At 38.6% G+C, this 15,257-nt stretch overlaps 1 protein-coding gene across 3 annotated transcripts; it reads right to left on the bottom strand.

Annotated features, from left to right (window-relative positions):
• Positions 1–4,383: 4,383 nt before the first annotated feature.
• On the bottom strand, positions 4,384–11,357 carry apol (apolipoprotein L). 3 transcript variants are annotated; one of them, XM_006803065.3, is made up of 5 exons: positions 11,269–11,357; positions 9,682–9,748; positions 7,362–7,952; positions 7,150–7,269; positions 4,384–6,164 (listed from the first exon to the last, which is right to left on the bottom strand). In XM_006803065.3, exons 2-5 carry the CDS (start codon positions 9,693–9,695, stop codon positions 5,168–5,170), a joined length of 1,722 nt encoding a protein of 573 aa, XP_006803128.1. In that variant the 5' UTR covers positions 9,696–9,748; positions 11,269–11,357; the 3' UTR covers positions 4,384–5,167. The 3 variants fall into 3 exon arrangements, with proteins under 3 accessions (XP_006803128.1, XP_006803127.1, XP_035768948.1); XM_006803064.2 differs by lacking the exon at positions 11,269–11,357 and adding an exon at positions 9,863–10,193; XM_035913055.2 differs by lacking the exon at positions 11,269–11,357 and adding an exon at positions 9,935–10,193.
• Positions 11,358–15,257: the final 3,900 nt, after the last annotated feature.

The raw sequence follows: 15,257 nt of genomic DNA, 5'->3' as shown, positions 1-15,257 counted from the left end.
TATGTCAAGACCCAAGCTCATTAGGGCTGAAACCTATGTTTTCTTTCAGACAAAATCAGCCATGGCAGACCCTCTTCCCAGTCTCTACTAAGCTTTATGCAATAGGTACGCAAAAGAGACTTTAGCATCTGGTGAAACCTTTCCAGAGCACCCTGGCTTTGGGCATGGTATCTTGATGACCAATTATGGTTTATGTGCAGGGTTTTCAAAACTTCGGCGAACATGTGAAATGAAAAATGTGAACTCTGATCACTCACACCGAAATAAACTGAGTTAGAGCTGTCACCACTGCCTTGCTTGTCATTGACCTCAGTGGATATCCAGCAGGAATTTTGGTACTTTGACACATCACTGCAAGAAGATACTTATTTCCAGATGTTGAGGGCATCAAAGGACCCACACAGTATAGAACAAGATGTTCAAAAGGTTCCATTATCAGAAGAATAAGTTGTAATGGTGCTAGCTTAATGGTTTGATGAGCTTATGCAAAGGAACAGGGAGGGTGGTCAAACCCCTCCCACTACTTAGGAGGCAGTCACCTGTGTCAGACTCCTTTGAGAAGGGCAGCACACTATATAGGTTCACTATATAGGAGTCATAGTCTCCTGAATCACTCAGAATTTTAACTGGGACTTTATCCCCACTTCCCACCAAGAAAACAAAAACATCCCTAATAAGAGGACTATAGCATTCCAAACAGCAAGAATTAACAAAACATCATCAGGCATTTTGCACATGTAACTCATGTAACAGGTGCAGAGGCTGCGGCCGGTTTAATATAAGATGTAATTCTTGTGGTTTTGGCCTGCAACCTTGGAAATTCTGCCTTCCAGTGACCTTTCATGACAGTAATTGCAGGCATTGTTTTTTATTAGACTTTTCTCAAGCTTAGAATCGAATTTAAATGAACAAACCTTATAGTGATGGGATTTCCGGCTCTTTTTAGAGAACCGGCTCTTTCGGCTCGGCTCACTAAAATGATCCGGCTCTTTCGGCTCCGATCCGGCTCTTCAGATTGTTTTGTGGCTTTAATTAATTTATTATCAACAATAATATAAAATTATGCACAAAAGGAATTATTAATGTAAAAAAAAAAGTGGTTTTATTTATATATGTTTATATATAAATATATACAGTGGCCCCTGAGACAAATCCAACCAACCAAACCAAATCCAGTCGTTGGTACTTGCTGGCTTGTGTAGCCTCTAGGTAACAAAAGCTCAACACTGCACCTAGCATTCTGGAGCACTTCTGTTGTGTTTTGTACGTGTTTTGGAGTTTTTACGTGTTTTGGAGATTTTACGTGTTTTGGAGTTTTTACATGTTTTGAAGTTTGTACGTGCTGCTTTGTCTCTAGCGTAGTGATGAGTCGTTCGCGAACGAAATGGCTCTTAGAGCCGGCTCTTTGACGTGAACGACGCGAGCCGGCTCCTTATCGCGAGCATTAGAAAGGTATAGCAATCATCCACAACTATTTTCAGTTGCAGATGATAAAGGATTCAGAAAGTTTATTCATGCAGGCCCATATGACAGAGAATGTGCATCTTATTTTTTTTCATGTTTTAATTTATATTTAATTGTGTTGTGGTTTGCGGTGTTTTGTGTTGTTTCACTTTAAATTTGTAAAAGGAAATAAATAAAAGTTTATTTACGGTGGCCCCTAGAGAGCCACCGTACAGCACATACAAACTTCAAATCACGTACAAACTCTGAAGCATGTACAAACTCCAAAACACGTAAAAACTCCAAAACACGTAAAAACACGTACAAACTCCAAAGCACGTAAAAACTCAGAAGCACATAAAAACTCAGAAGCACATAAAAACTCAAAACACGTACAAAAGACAACAGAAGTGCTCCAGGACGCTAGGGCGCAGTGTTGAGCTTTTGTTACCTAGTGGCTACACAAGCCAGCAAGTACCAATGACCGGATTTGGTGTGTGGTAATAACAGGTAAATGAACATTTTTTAAAATTATTTGAATATATATGAGTGCCTGTGTATAAATACCCAAACAATACACACATGCTTTCAATTGTGTAATTTAAGTGATCTAGTAGCTCTGTTTTGGAAGTTCAGTTCATGCTAGAAATGTGTTTTAGAGTTTGTACGTGTTTTGTCTCTAGGGGCCACCGCATATATTTATATATAAACATATATAAATAAAAACCACTTATTTTTTACGTTAGTAATTCCTTTTGTGCATAATTTTATATTATTGTTAATAATAAATTAATTAAAGCAACAAAACAACCCGAAGAGTCGGTTCGGAGCCGAAAGAGCCGGCTCTTTTTAGTGAGCCAAACCGAAAGAGCCGGATCTCTAAAAAGAGCCGAAAATCCCATCACTACTCTAGCGGCCACCGGAAATCCCATCACTACTCTAGCGGCCACCGTAAATATACTTTTATTTATTCACTCCACAGAAAATGTAATAAATAAATCATATAATACAAAAAACAACTAGTCACAGTTCAAGTTTTAACTATTTAAATTTTCAGCTTTTTCCTTTTAAACAAATTTAAAATGAAACAACACAAAACACTGCAAACCACAACACAATTAAATATAAATTAAAATATGAAAACAAAAAGAAGATGCACATTCTCTGTCATATAGACCTGCATGAATAAACCTTCTGACTCCTTTATCATCCTCAACTGAAAATAGTTGTGGATGATTACTATACCTTTCTAATGTGACGTTGTCATCCCTGGCTTTCTTTCTGTCTCTCCCTCCCGCTCTGTTCCTGTGCTACTGCGGCTGTATCCCAATTCAGGGTCTGCAGCCTTAAAGTACGCAGCCTTAAAGTACGCAGCCTTAACGGTCCACAAGGGCCGCGTACTCAAAGACCGCTAAGGCCAGAAGTGCGAGGCTTCTGAAATGAGACAGTGTAGCCTCCGTGGCGCTGCCCAGGTTGCCTAGCAACCATGACACTAACAGCTGGAAACGTTTCATACAGCTTTGTTTGACAGAAATGAAGGAGAAAATTTTTTGTTCATTTGTTTGTTTGTTTCTGCATGAGCTTTGCATGATTAAGCTTAAGATTAAGGTCAGCTATTGAACGGCGTATATTTTAAAGTAAAGGCTTTAAAACCAAGTTAGTACAAACGTCACTAATGTCACATAACTTTGCTGACATGTGGCCAACAGGAATGTTTTCATGTTCTTCGTTATTAAACATTTGCACATAAATAAGTGACATAATATTCAGTACTTACTTAAAGTTTACTCTTCGGCGCCCCTCATCCGCCGTTTTTTTTTTCAGCAAAATTATCCATACCCACTGCCGCGCTATGCATTCTGGGATATGTTGGGCCACGAAGTCTACACCGCCACATCCTTAAAATTCAGGGAAATGAGGGACACATTTGAGGGCCGCATTTCGAGCAGCCTTCGAATTGGGACTGCCTTCGTCGCGTCGCTGTGACGTAATTGGCCTTAAAATGCGGCCTTTAAGGCTGCAGACCCTGAATTGGGATACAGCCTGCGAGTGTAACTACCGCCCCTCCCCCCTCTGCCCAGCGCAAAGCACAAGGCTCGCATGCGGAGTGAAGCGGGAAAAAAGTGCGAGAGAGGGAGGGTGAGAGAAGGAAAAAAAAAAAACACGTCTCGCGATAAGGAGCCGGCTCGCGTCGTTCACGTCAAAGAGCCGGCTCTCAGAGCCATTTCGTTCGCGACCGACATCACTAGTGCATACATGCAAACATATTCGTTTATGGATTTATTTCAAATCTTAAAAGAAATCTTTGCTTTCAACTGAAAAACATTTGTTGTTGTTACATATTGCAATACTTGCATTACTTGAAATTGTTGCTTCAGCATCTATCAGCAGTTTCTTCACCCACCACAACCACATCTGCTTCTGATAACCTCCTCTGTCTTTGTATTTCTTTTTCTTTGACTCACTTTCTGTTCACTCTGTTTTTCCTTGTACTTTTATCTCAGCACCACGCTCAGCAAGAACAACTACTGCTGAGTTTTTGGTTGTTGGAATTTACATTTTCAACTGTCACATCAAATTACTGACTAAAAGTGGGTTTTACTTGTACATTTATTTGTCTGTTTGTTTTACTTTAAGGACAATATGCACATATACCAACAATGACCTTGTTAAATACTGTAGCAATAAAATTAAGAGCATCACAGTTGTGGGAATTTTGTTTTGCTTCATCTGGAAGATTTCATCATCATCATCATATATTTACCTTTGAAACTTTAATTACAGCTGTCACATGTTTTATAGGTGAAGCTTGCAAATGTGTAAGAGGCCACTGGAAAAGGTATCCATGTTTATCACATTACCAGAGAGTCTGACTAAATGTTCTGACAACAATTTAAACTCTATTTTTATGTAAAATATTGATTCTTAAACAAGAAAAACTACAACATCTATTTTTTTTATTTTGTTTTACAGTTTTCATCTCGTATCTGCTGCCTATCATCAACCACAGGCATAGCTTTTTAATTATATTCACAAAAAACAATTCTGGATATTAACACATTTCATTGGATAAGTTAAAACTTTATATATCAACAGAGGGAAAATTTAAGGATAAAAGTATTTATACAAAAAGAAACAGACTACATTTACATTATGATCATTACATGTGATTAGTCCTGCTGTTAAATTACCAGTGCAGTACACACACAGCAGACTGGTCAGACTGGTACAAGAATATTTCATCTGTTTTAAAATCTATGCACCAGAACTTCGTGTAATTACTGTGTAATAACAGAACTATATTACAGAAAAAAATGTCTATATCTGGAAGTAATTGTTTTTTTATTTTATTGCATACTTGATTAAATAATGTTATTAATACGGTTTTATATTTGACTGTGCAAATAAAATGTTCAGCAGAATTATGTACAAATCACATATATTATTCAAATTTTGCATTGACAGATATTTTCTCTGATACTTTATATTGCAGTAATCACAACTCTAGAATATACATTTTTTTCAGTTGACTTATTGGCAATTAATGTAATTACAGCATGAGGATGCCTCGCTGCGTGCTGTTACTGAAAAGACGTACAGTCTGACGATTGCTTTCAAACATTTTCCACATAAACGGCTCTATGATCTGATCATTTTTCAGTTAGCATGAGTCGAGCACTTCAGTGATCAATAATTTACAACTGTTTCATTGCAGTTTTTTTAATCATTCAGCAGATGGTTCTACCCTTTCTGCTTCACTCTGTTTCTTCACCTCCATCTCCAGATAAATTGGAGTCTCCAGGACAGCCTTCTTTTTTTCTGATGTTGGCAAACCTTCATTCAGAGAGTCATGCATCTTCTGCCATGAGTCGATCTCTGAACTCCAAAGTTCAGCTCTGGCTCTGATGAATTGTGAGACTTCAGTCTCGCTGCCTTTAGCCAGACTGATGCTGTCTTTACAGATGAAGAAAATATCCATGCCGAGGAAGAGAGCATTAAGTGCAATGAAACCTGCTCTTGCTGAATTGGAGAGTGCAGCGGTCCCTTTGGCTGCTGCCTGACCAATATCTGGGATATCTGAAGCAACCCTGGGTGCATTACGTAACGCTTGTCCTTCTTGAGCCACAACTTTCCCAGCACTCGTGAGCAGCTCTTCAGTTTGTAACATCTTAACAGCAGAAGCGCTATCAACAAGTGCATCAATACCCTTTCCAATAGCAACAGTGTTTTTGGCAATCTTGCCAACTCCCACAACTATATTTATGTCAAGTGCGTCCAGTTTGGCGATGGTTTGACTGGTAACCTCCTCCAGACAACTCTGGAGACTCTGTACATCCTCCATAAAGTTCTTGAAGACTTCAGAGGCTTTCTTTCGTTGTGTAGCATTTACTCCAACCTCTGTTGCAGTGGTCACAACGCTGTTGACTCCACTGGTGATTCCCAGCCCGACCCCAGTCATTGTCAAAGCTAGAGAAACTCCTGCTGTGAAAGGAATTAATGCCAAACCAACAATGGACAGCACACCTCCAACTGCCCCCACGGAGCTGCCTGCCACACTGGAAATCTTTGCCCCCTTATTCATTTTGTCTAACTGAACAGCTGTCTCCTCCAGCTCCTTTAGAAACTGCAGCATGGTGGGCTGTCGCTTGTCAAACTCACTAATGAACCCATGGCACGGTTCCTCCTGGAACAAGAACACCATTCGGAACTGCTCGTTCATCCTGAGAGAAGAAATTTAAAAAGAATTAGTAGGGTGACAGATTTTAAAACTTTAGCATGTTATTGCAGTATTAACAATATTTAGGTTTAGCTTTTAAGGTTACATGACCAACAAAAACATGTCATGTGTCCTGCAAAACATTTTTTTGGTTGCAGGGATAAAAGTCCTCCCTGCAGCCCATGAACAAGACTAAAGGTTTAACCTCCTACGACCTAAACTCTTTCAAGTCATGCATTTTTAATTTCTCTTTGCTATTTGGGCTGATTGGGACCTGATGAATGTAAAAATAAAGAATTACCTGATTTTTTTTTAACCTGATTTTTGTTTCTGAGAGAAATGAGATCCACATATGAGGACATTCGTTTTAAATTTTGATAGAACAGTGGCAGTATAATGTCCTCGTAAGTGGATATTAGGACCTTGTAGACCAAAATTTTGTATTTTGGTCAACCCAAAATGTGATCTCCACATATGTGGACGCCAGGTCCTAGGAGGTTAAGAAACATCTACACTGGCTTCACTTTTCAGATCCAGAAGCTACATCATTTTTTGTATAGTGTAGTGTCCAGGCAAGCATGTTTATCAGGGGTCTCGAACTCCAGGCCTCGAGGGGCAGTGTCTTGCAGGTTTTAGATGTGTCCTTGATCCAACACAGCTGATTTAAATGGCAAAATTATCTCCTCAACTTGTCTTGAAGTTCTCCGGAGGCCTGCTAATGAACTCATCATTTGATTCAGGTGTGTTGGCCCAAAGTGAGATCTAAAACCTGCAGGACACCGGCCCTCGAGGCCTGGAGTCCAAGACCCCTGATGCACTATGAGTGAAACTGGTCTCACTGCAGCGGCAATGTCTACGTCACAGCACCAACATCAAAGGACATCTTATGCAGGCCTGTAGGACACCAGCAGTATTTGACCCCTGAGATGAAAAAAAAAACAACAAAACAAGCTCTGTGCTGACACATATTTTGGAACAGAAAAACTTACCTGATCTCATCAAGCTGATTTACATGATCAAGCATTCTCTGTATGTCATCCTCAGACAAATCCACATCAAGATCAACCAAAGTTTCTACAGCCATCTTCAGACCAAAGTCACTGAAGCAGCTGTGAAGAACGCAGGTCAACTTATTTTATACAATAGATGATACTTAATGTGAAAAATTCCTTAATATTTTGTATATCATTTATTTGTTTACCTTTTGTCCAACTTCTCACAGATTGTCTTGGAGGTCTGTATGTATCTGTCTAGCTGATATGCCAGCACTTCCATATTCTGGAGTTTGGGAAGGAAGAAGGCGTTGTCGTCTCTTTTAAACTCCAGCAGCAGAGGACAGATTACTCGTGCAGCCAAGATGACAGCCTGAACATACTCAGGACTGATCCCTTCTGGAAGGTGTAACACCTGGTTCTCCGTGAACACATGCAGCGAGGTCACTGCCAGCTTCTCCACTGCATCCAGGAAGCTGCTGAGACTCTCCAGGCCACTTGCAGTGTCCTTCAACACTTCGACCAGCTCATTCTCCAGCTCTGCACGCTTGCTGTCTACATTCACAGTCACCTTGCTCTTCATATACTCCACAAAGGCTTTACCTTTTTCCTCCGATTTAGTAACATGGTTGATGTTTAGGTCAAGTGCGTCAAGTCTATCTTTGATATCCCTCATCATTTCTACCTCGGTGTCTCTCGAGAGCATCCATTTAGAGAAGATCTCACAGAATGCTCTCACTGTGTGGATGTAGGTGAGGGTGTCTGTGGTGTAGCGGCACAAGGCCTCCTGTAGCTCCTTTCTGTAACACAAAGCATCATCTGTTTGTGAGGTTTCTAGGGGAATTCAAACAAAACTTGTACATGAAAGGTCGGTCGCAGAGCTCAGTAAAAAGTGCACTACAGAACAACTTTAATAGTTTAAACACTTTTATTTAAAATGTACAGCACAGCACAGAGTCCAACGCAAACCAAAAAATACTTCAGATTTTATTTTGCTAGTAATGCTAAGTGGGTAGGCACTTTGTCCACAATAGCTAATATTAGAGATGTTGTACCAAAAATTCAATTTGTGGAAGAATCTTTGTTTAATCTTGGGCTAACATCTCACAGGATTGTCTTTCTCTTTTTAAGTTCCCTTTCGCACTGTCCCTCTTCCCTTCTGTTTTTCTTTTCCTTCCTCTTTCTTTCTCCCTTTCCTATCCCTCAGTCATGTCTGTCCCGTCAGACATGACAGATTTGGTATTAATGTACCCTTTAAACATTTCTATGTTTGTTTTGTAATTTAAGTACTTGAAAACTTTTTGAACCTTTTTAGTAGGTATACTATTACACAGTTGGGGTTTGTTATATTGTCTCTATTGTTCTAGTTCTTGTTTTTATTCTAAAGATGCACTATTATTACAGAGATTTAAATAACATGCAACTAAACCTCAGCAAAGGTTTGTCATTGTTTGATTAACAAAGAGTCTCCCGGTTGTGGACTTTTGTTAACTCAGATACAGAAACTGGTTTTGTACCAACAAAGGCCTGAAAGTCCCTATTTTGTATTTTACTAGCTGTTTTTTATAATATAACCACTAGATGGCGCCAAATTACAAAAGGCTATGGGTCAGTAAATGGAGTTATTAGGACAGGTTTTAATAAAATGGTGTACTGCAATTCTGTGTTTTTTCTTTTTTTATACATTTCCTCTGTTTTGTCCTGGTGCTGTTGCTGTACACCAACAGAAGATATAGCTCTTCTTCTTTGGCTGTGTACTGTGTATATTGTGCTTCATCCGTTTCAAATGTATTTAAACTTGAATATTAGTCACCCAATTCCTGTCCTGATGGGACTTTTATTACTTATTATAAAGCCCGACTTCAGACATGCATAAGCAGGTAACATTAATGTGACTAAGTCATTTTGCCCTTTTGTTCAGGCCTCAATGGTTAGAGTGGTAGAAAAACACCTGGGATATTAATTAGCAGCACACTCATTATCAGATTGTTAATATTAATGCAACAGTGCTCATGTATCATGTCTGTTACAGTTGCAGTGTTTATGACTTAACCACAGACTTTGTCCTTTAATACATCTCTGTATAAAGTTTTTCTATAGCCCCTCCAAACGTTTATGTAAGGAGTCAATGTGATTGAAAGAAAGAAAAAAGCAAAGATATGTTTTTTGGGGAGTGGACATTGCATATTTGTAAATTTTTTTAGGTTTAAAAGATTAAAATATGAAAAGGCTAAAAGTCTAACTGCTAACAAAGAGACACGTTTTCGTGTAAAAACCAGCAGTCCCATTACATGTTTTTAAAATTAAATCTAACATGAAAACTTGGATGTAACCGGAACTGAAGCTTATTAAAGTGAAAGAGTAGATACGTAGAAGTAAAGTGGGCCTGTTCCTCCTTACAAAAGTCGCTGGGTGTGTCTTTAAAAACGTTTTTTCCGTGTTTTGTTCTAGTCTGTCACTTAATCAGTACATATATGTATTTCAGTACATGCACTCTAAAAGTTTTCCGTGCACCATGAGCCGCCTTACCTTGCCTCAGACATCTTCTTCTTCTCTGTGTGTTGTGTTCAGGTCCTCGCGGAGGTCTCACCTTTATCTGCGCAAAGGAAACAAGAACAGGATGGATCTGAAGCCCGCAGTCCAGCTGTTGTAGAAATTAACAAGCTCCCAATACCACGCCTCGAGTGGACCTGCTGAAATAACTACATACCCACTCAGTAATTAAACTGCCCGGTCACAAATGTTAAGTTTCGTTTTCATTTCTCCGCATTGTGAGCCACACCTGTTTGTGTAACACCTTGTATCATCGACAGTCAGCTGACTTTTGTTTGTTAAGGAGGGTGAAAAAGTTTAGTAGCGATATTTGACGTTCAGGCAACAACAACAACTTGCTCGTCTTGATTAACTGGTTTCCTGATGCTGCCTTCAAGTGTTATCGGAAAATAAAGTGGTGACTGAAAGGACTTTTAACTTCTTAATGAAAAACGCAACAAACATGTTCCCCCTTAAATCGTAAAGAATTTTATGATGCAGTGTTTAATGTACACCGTGTTGTCCTGAAAATGTCCCGATTCTCAGCCAAGTATTTATCCGATGTTTTTTTTTTCTTTTCTTTTCTTTTTTTTTAATCCACGTTTCCCTTCCAAATGAACTCGAACACATCACCTCAAAGTACGGGGGAGACGGATGTACATGCATAATCGAAACTAACCCATCCTGCCACATCCTGCGGGGTTTTTTCCGGGGTGGGGGGGTGAAGAATAACACTATTTAACATCAAGAGAACGAAACCGGTATGTCAAACACTGGTCATGATTTCTGAGCTCATATGTGGCCCTTTACACTCCCACAAATTGTGTTATGATACATGTGAACAACACTGTTTTGCAAAGTGGTGAAAGAAGCGGGTGAGTAAAAGCCATAATCCTCCTTAATATTGGATTCATTAATGTAAATACTACTTATATACATCATAATTAATTATTAGATTTTTTTACTTTCAAATGTGCAAATTATAAATTACTAGCTACAGCTTTAAATTAAATTTTATGGGGTATAAAGTATAACATTTGCATCCAAATTTTAGAGAAGTAGATGCAGAATACTGAAGTACGTTAAATCTGTAGTTCAGTAAAATAACCTAACTAAATGATCTATGCTGTCATCTAGTGGGCACTGGATACTGCACATTTAGCAGTACTCCAGTCCAAAAGCATTCCTTGAGCAGGGCATAAGTAGGAACCAATCATATTTTATGCCCCCCTCTGGGCATGCCCCTGTCCATCTCCATGTCCATTACTGGTTATCATAATCATTATTATTTATAGTTAGATAACTGAAAAGGCGTACCAAACTGAAGGCCTACCAAAATTTCCTAGAAAGAGATAAAGCATCCAAAATGTTAATGTGAAATGAGCACAAAGACATACAAGACTCACAGATCACAGGGAGAGATACAAAACTCCTGAAAGGAGAAAGACACAAAAGCAGCTATAAGAACAGAAGGAACAAAGAGACAAAACAAAGAAAGAATAGATGTAGAAAGATGAAACCAAAGAAAACACGCCCGAGAAGATGCCCCTGAACTCTCTCAGCACACGTATATTCAGTCTGTACCTGTGTGTGCTTCCTCTGCCTGTTCATCATCATGTCTGCTTTGCTGCGACAATAAAAACAGCCCTGCACTGCTCGACGCTCACAAAGGTCGCACTCTCAGACTGAATCAACACAATGACTCCACTCATAGCAGCTGATAACCATGTGAATCCAGAGAATCAAAGGGACAATTCATAAGCAGCTGACACAGAAGAAGTTAGCTGTTGTGCTTTCTCCTTGTCACTGTGTTGTGAACACCACAATATAAAACCTCTATAGTGAAACTATTGTGCTTGTCAGTATATTCTAAAATATAAAAATGCATACAATGGTGAATATTTGAATTCAAACATGGTCGAAATTTCATTTGAAGCTGTGTATACAGCCATGTGAGCCTCAGCTGTAGACAGCTCTAAACACTCCAGAGTTTCAGTGTTTCCACTCTTGGCTCTGTAGAATATTAACTGTAAGGGAATATGTTTATCTCAGGCACACAGAAGCAAAGAAGCTCCACCCAGCTGCTGTAGCCTTTACCCACTTTCTACTGTTCAAACAGAAGGAAGTCTGTAAAGGGAGAGGCACAACAACAACTTGTTTCAGACCAAGAGAATGTGACAAGGCCCAGTATAAAATACACAAGGGTTGATTTTTGCTCCACTATTTACCACAGACTTCCTAACTCTGTTATTTATTTATCACTGAGCAGATTTTATTTTCTTATTTCTTTCTAATTACAGCTTACCACTACAGCTGAAGACACTATAGTCAGATTTTCCTTATTGGTGTTATATTACAAAGCATGTGGCTACATAAATCCAATGAAAATTAAAGAAAAAAAATAATGTCAACATTAGTTGGACAAGCAAATATTTGAGCTTTAAAGAACCCTTATCTGTTTTTACTGATGAACAGATGTTTTTTTATCACTTTTTCAAATCCTTAAAAAATAGATTCAAGGTTTCAAGATTTTTTGCCAGTTTTTCACATCCTAAAATAGTTCTTTAAGACATTTAGATATAAGGTCATGGCTGTTTCTGGGTCTATAAGATACATTTTTCAAATAATCCAATTATTTTAAATAAGTCGTTCTATTACTGGGAAAGAAATAATTACAGTTTTCAACTAAAACTAAAGAAATATCAGAAAAAGAACAATTTTTCAGTACAAAACAACGTCTCCAAGAAGCACTAAAATTCATCCCAGGATGCATGTGTAAACCTTGCAACTGTTGGTGCCAAAGCACGGTACTCACGTGTGCTACAAGAAATCCAGTTTCAATTTGGTTTTGTTTATATAGCACCAATTCACAACAATAGCTGCCTCAAGGCAATTTATATTGTAAGATTAATACCCTACAAATAGAGAGAAAACCGCAACAATCTGATGATCCCTCACTGAGCGGGGCTTGGTAACAGTGGAAAAGAAGGACTCCCCTTTAACAGGAAGAAACCTCCATCATAATCAGGGACCAGGAGGGTGGGTGAGAGGAAAAAGAAGAGGAATGTTCCCACTCTGGGGGAGAAAGAGGAGAAAGTTAATAACATGAAGTAGTAAAACATATGGGAGGTGTAGATGAAATGCTTAGTGCATCATGGGAAGGACATCAGCAGCCTGAGGCAGCATAACTTCTGGGACAGGACAGAGCCACCTGATCCAGCTTTCCTTCTTCCTTCTTTGTTATGTGTTTCCGATTGTTGTTAAAATCTTTTTAAAATCACTTTCTGGACCCACTGAGATTTTCTTTTCTGCAGATGCTAGAGGGAGAGTGCACAGCAATAAACTAGTGACCCGCTCAGGGTGTGCACTGCATCTCACACTCTTACAGCTGGGATATAACCCCCACATGAACCTGAAGTAGATTTTTCAAGACGGTCATGATTTTAGGCAGAGAACAAGTCCACCAAAGTGTTGCTTTATGTAAGGAGGAGAAAATTGTTTTTTATACTAGTAGGCCTATGATGAACCCATGGCTTTGTATGGAGCATGTCAAAACGCTCACTCAAAATTAAAAAACTCCAAATGACTTAAACTTGTTTGAGGTATTTGGAGGTTTTTAATTTTAATTTTAGTACAGCATTAATAAACTTAATAAACTTTTTTCTTATTCTTTGTGTTTGTCATGCCTACATCCTTTCATGTGGCTGGCATCAGATAACCTTCCTTTTTATCTAATAAGGAAAAAAAGAAGAAAAAAAGAAAAACAAAGAGAGAGACAAAGAAAATCGTCCTTTTATGCTTTGCATAACTATTCAAATCAAATCAAATCACTTTTATTGTCACATCACATGTGCAGGTACACTGGTACAGCACATGTGAGTGAAATTCTTGTGTGCAAGCTTCACAAGCAACAGGGATGTGCAAAATACAAGAACATAAGAACAAGCAAAATATAAGAATGGGAACCTGAGAATTATAAGAATAAATATATGTACCTGTACAAATATAAGAGTGTATGTATACTAAATATGTATATATACACATGTGTGTGTGTGTGTGTGTGTGTGTGTGTGTGTGTGTGTGTGTGTGTATAAAATTAAATAAAAACAAAATATACAGAGCTCAGCAGTTAGATATTGTGCAAAACAAGTGGCATTTATGTGCAGTATGGAGTGCATAATGTTGAAGTTCTCACTAACGTTACTCTGGTTTTCCCATTCAACAGTCTTAAATTTAATAACTGCACTGAAACAGCTGGGCAAAACTGTGTTATGATCTGTGGAGATGGAAAATTATTTTACTGTTACTATTCATAATCATTATTATTACTGTTGCATCACTTATGATTTATTATCACTTATGAGTTATCATTATCATTTGATTAGAGCATTTATTGAAACTGTTGATGTTACATTAAAGTCTGTATTTCAGGTGTGAGCTGAATTACATAATAATCTTTTATTGCAGGGGCAGCTGTAATCATGTTATACACATATTGCATTTTTGTGCTAATTAAAGAGTTGAAGCTCAGTTGATAATAGTCGGAAGCTTTGTTCAGCGTGAGTTTGATCGATCAATTGGCATACCTATTGGGCTAATGAAAGACTGCATACATGATTACAATTCACCACATATTATATAGGAATATAATAAAGGCCTGTGTGCCCTCATGTTGCACTGGAGTCTGCCTGGTAACACATGACTCAAACGGAGTCAGGAAATATGCTTCTGAAATGTCTTTGGTTGTCGAGTAAGGTCATGCACTGAGGTCAAGACACACACAGGGTGCCTGCGCACATACATATGTACTATGTTTTGCTCGAAACTGCAAGTTGTACCTGCATACGTGACAGTTTAATTCCACAGATAAGTGAAGTGAAATAACAGGAAGCATCTGGCGATAGTGGAGGAACATAGGAAGGAAATGTTCTTTTTTAGAATATGTCCTAGGCCCTGGAAACTTACTGGAACTTATGCTTGTTGATTATCTGCTTGTGACGCACTATTTTCGTATATATATGACACCCCATGTATTGTTCTGGGAAGATCGATGCTGTGTGAGGGATCATGCTCGGCTTCCCATATGTACATGTGTTAATAAAATCATCGTTTTGACGCACCTTACTGGGACTTGGCAGTCGTTTGTCTTCACCTCAAATCACGAATTCAGGACAGATCCGTTGTTACATTAAAAAAAATTTTTTAAACGGGCCCTCGACTTGTTTGAATGTTTGCAGTTTCAAATGGAAATTTCCTTTTCTCGTGTTCATCTAAGAATTCCTGGGAATACTTGGCTCTCCTGTTTGTCAACTGTCTCGTGAAAAAAAAAAACTTCAGTATTTTCTAAAGCATCTTCTGCAAAGAGATTAAACATCAATATTTTGCTATGAGTTTTTTCCATTTTCTGCATTTTTGGCTGTGTCAGCACGTGACGAGCACGCTGAGCTTTGTTTTCGGGTCGAGAGCCCCATTTCAGCTGTGATGATGAAGAAAAACGTCACTCAGCTGCTCATGTAACGTCAAAGACGGGGGAGAGAGGGAGTGTGTATATAGGTTGGACATCTTCTTGTGAA

This window comes from Neolamprologus brichardi, chromosome 4 (assembly GCF_056152115.1).
Source record: "Neolamprologus brichardi isolate AB-2024 chromosome 4, ASM5615211v1, whole genome shotgun sequence".
Lineage (NCBI taxonomy): Eukaryota > Metazoa > Chordata > Actinopteri > Cichliformes > Cichlidae > Neolamprologus > Neolamprologus brichardi.
This window is presented reverse-complemented; position numbering and strand designations above follow the sequence as displayed.

Excerpts from the sequence above, each read along its gene's own strand:
- apol (XM_006803065.3), bottom strand. Across the intron at positions 7,270-7,361 it reads TGTGAGAAGTTGGACAAAAG|CTGCTTCAGTGACTTTGGTC; the intron begins GTAAACAAATAA and ends CGTTCTTCACAG. Across the intron at positions 6,165-7,149 it reads AATCAGCTTGATGAGATCAG|GATGAACGAGCAGTTCCGAA; the intron begins GTAAGTTTTTCT and ends TTCTTCTCTCAG.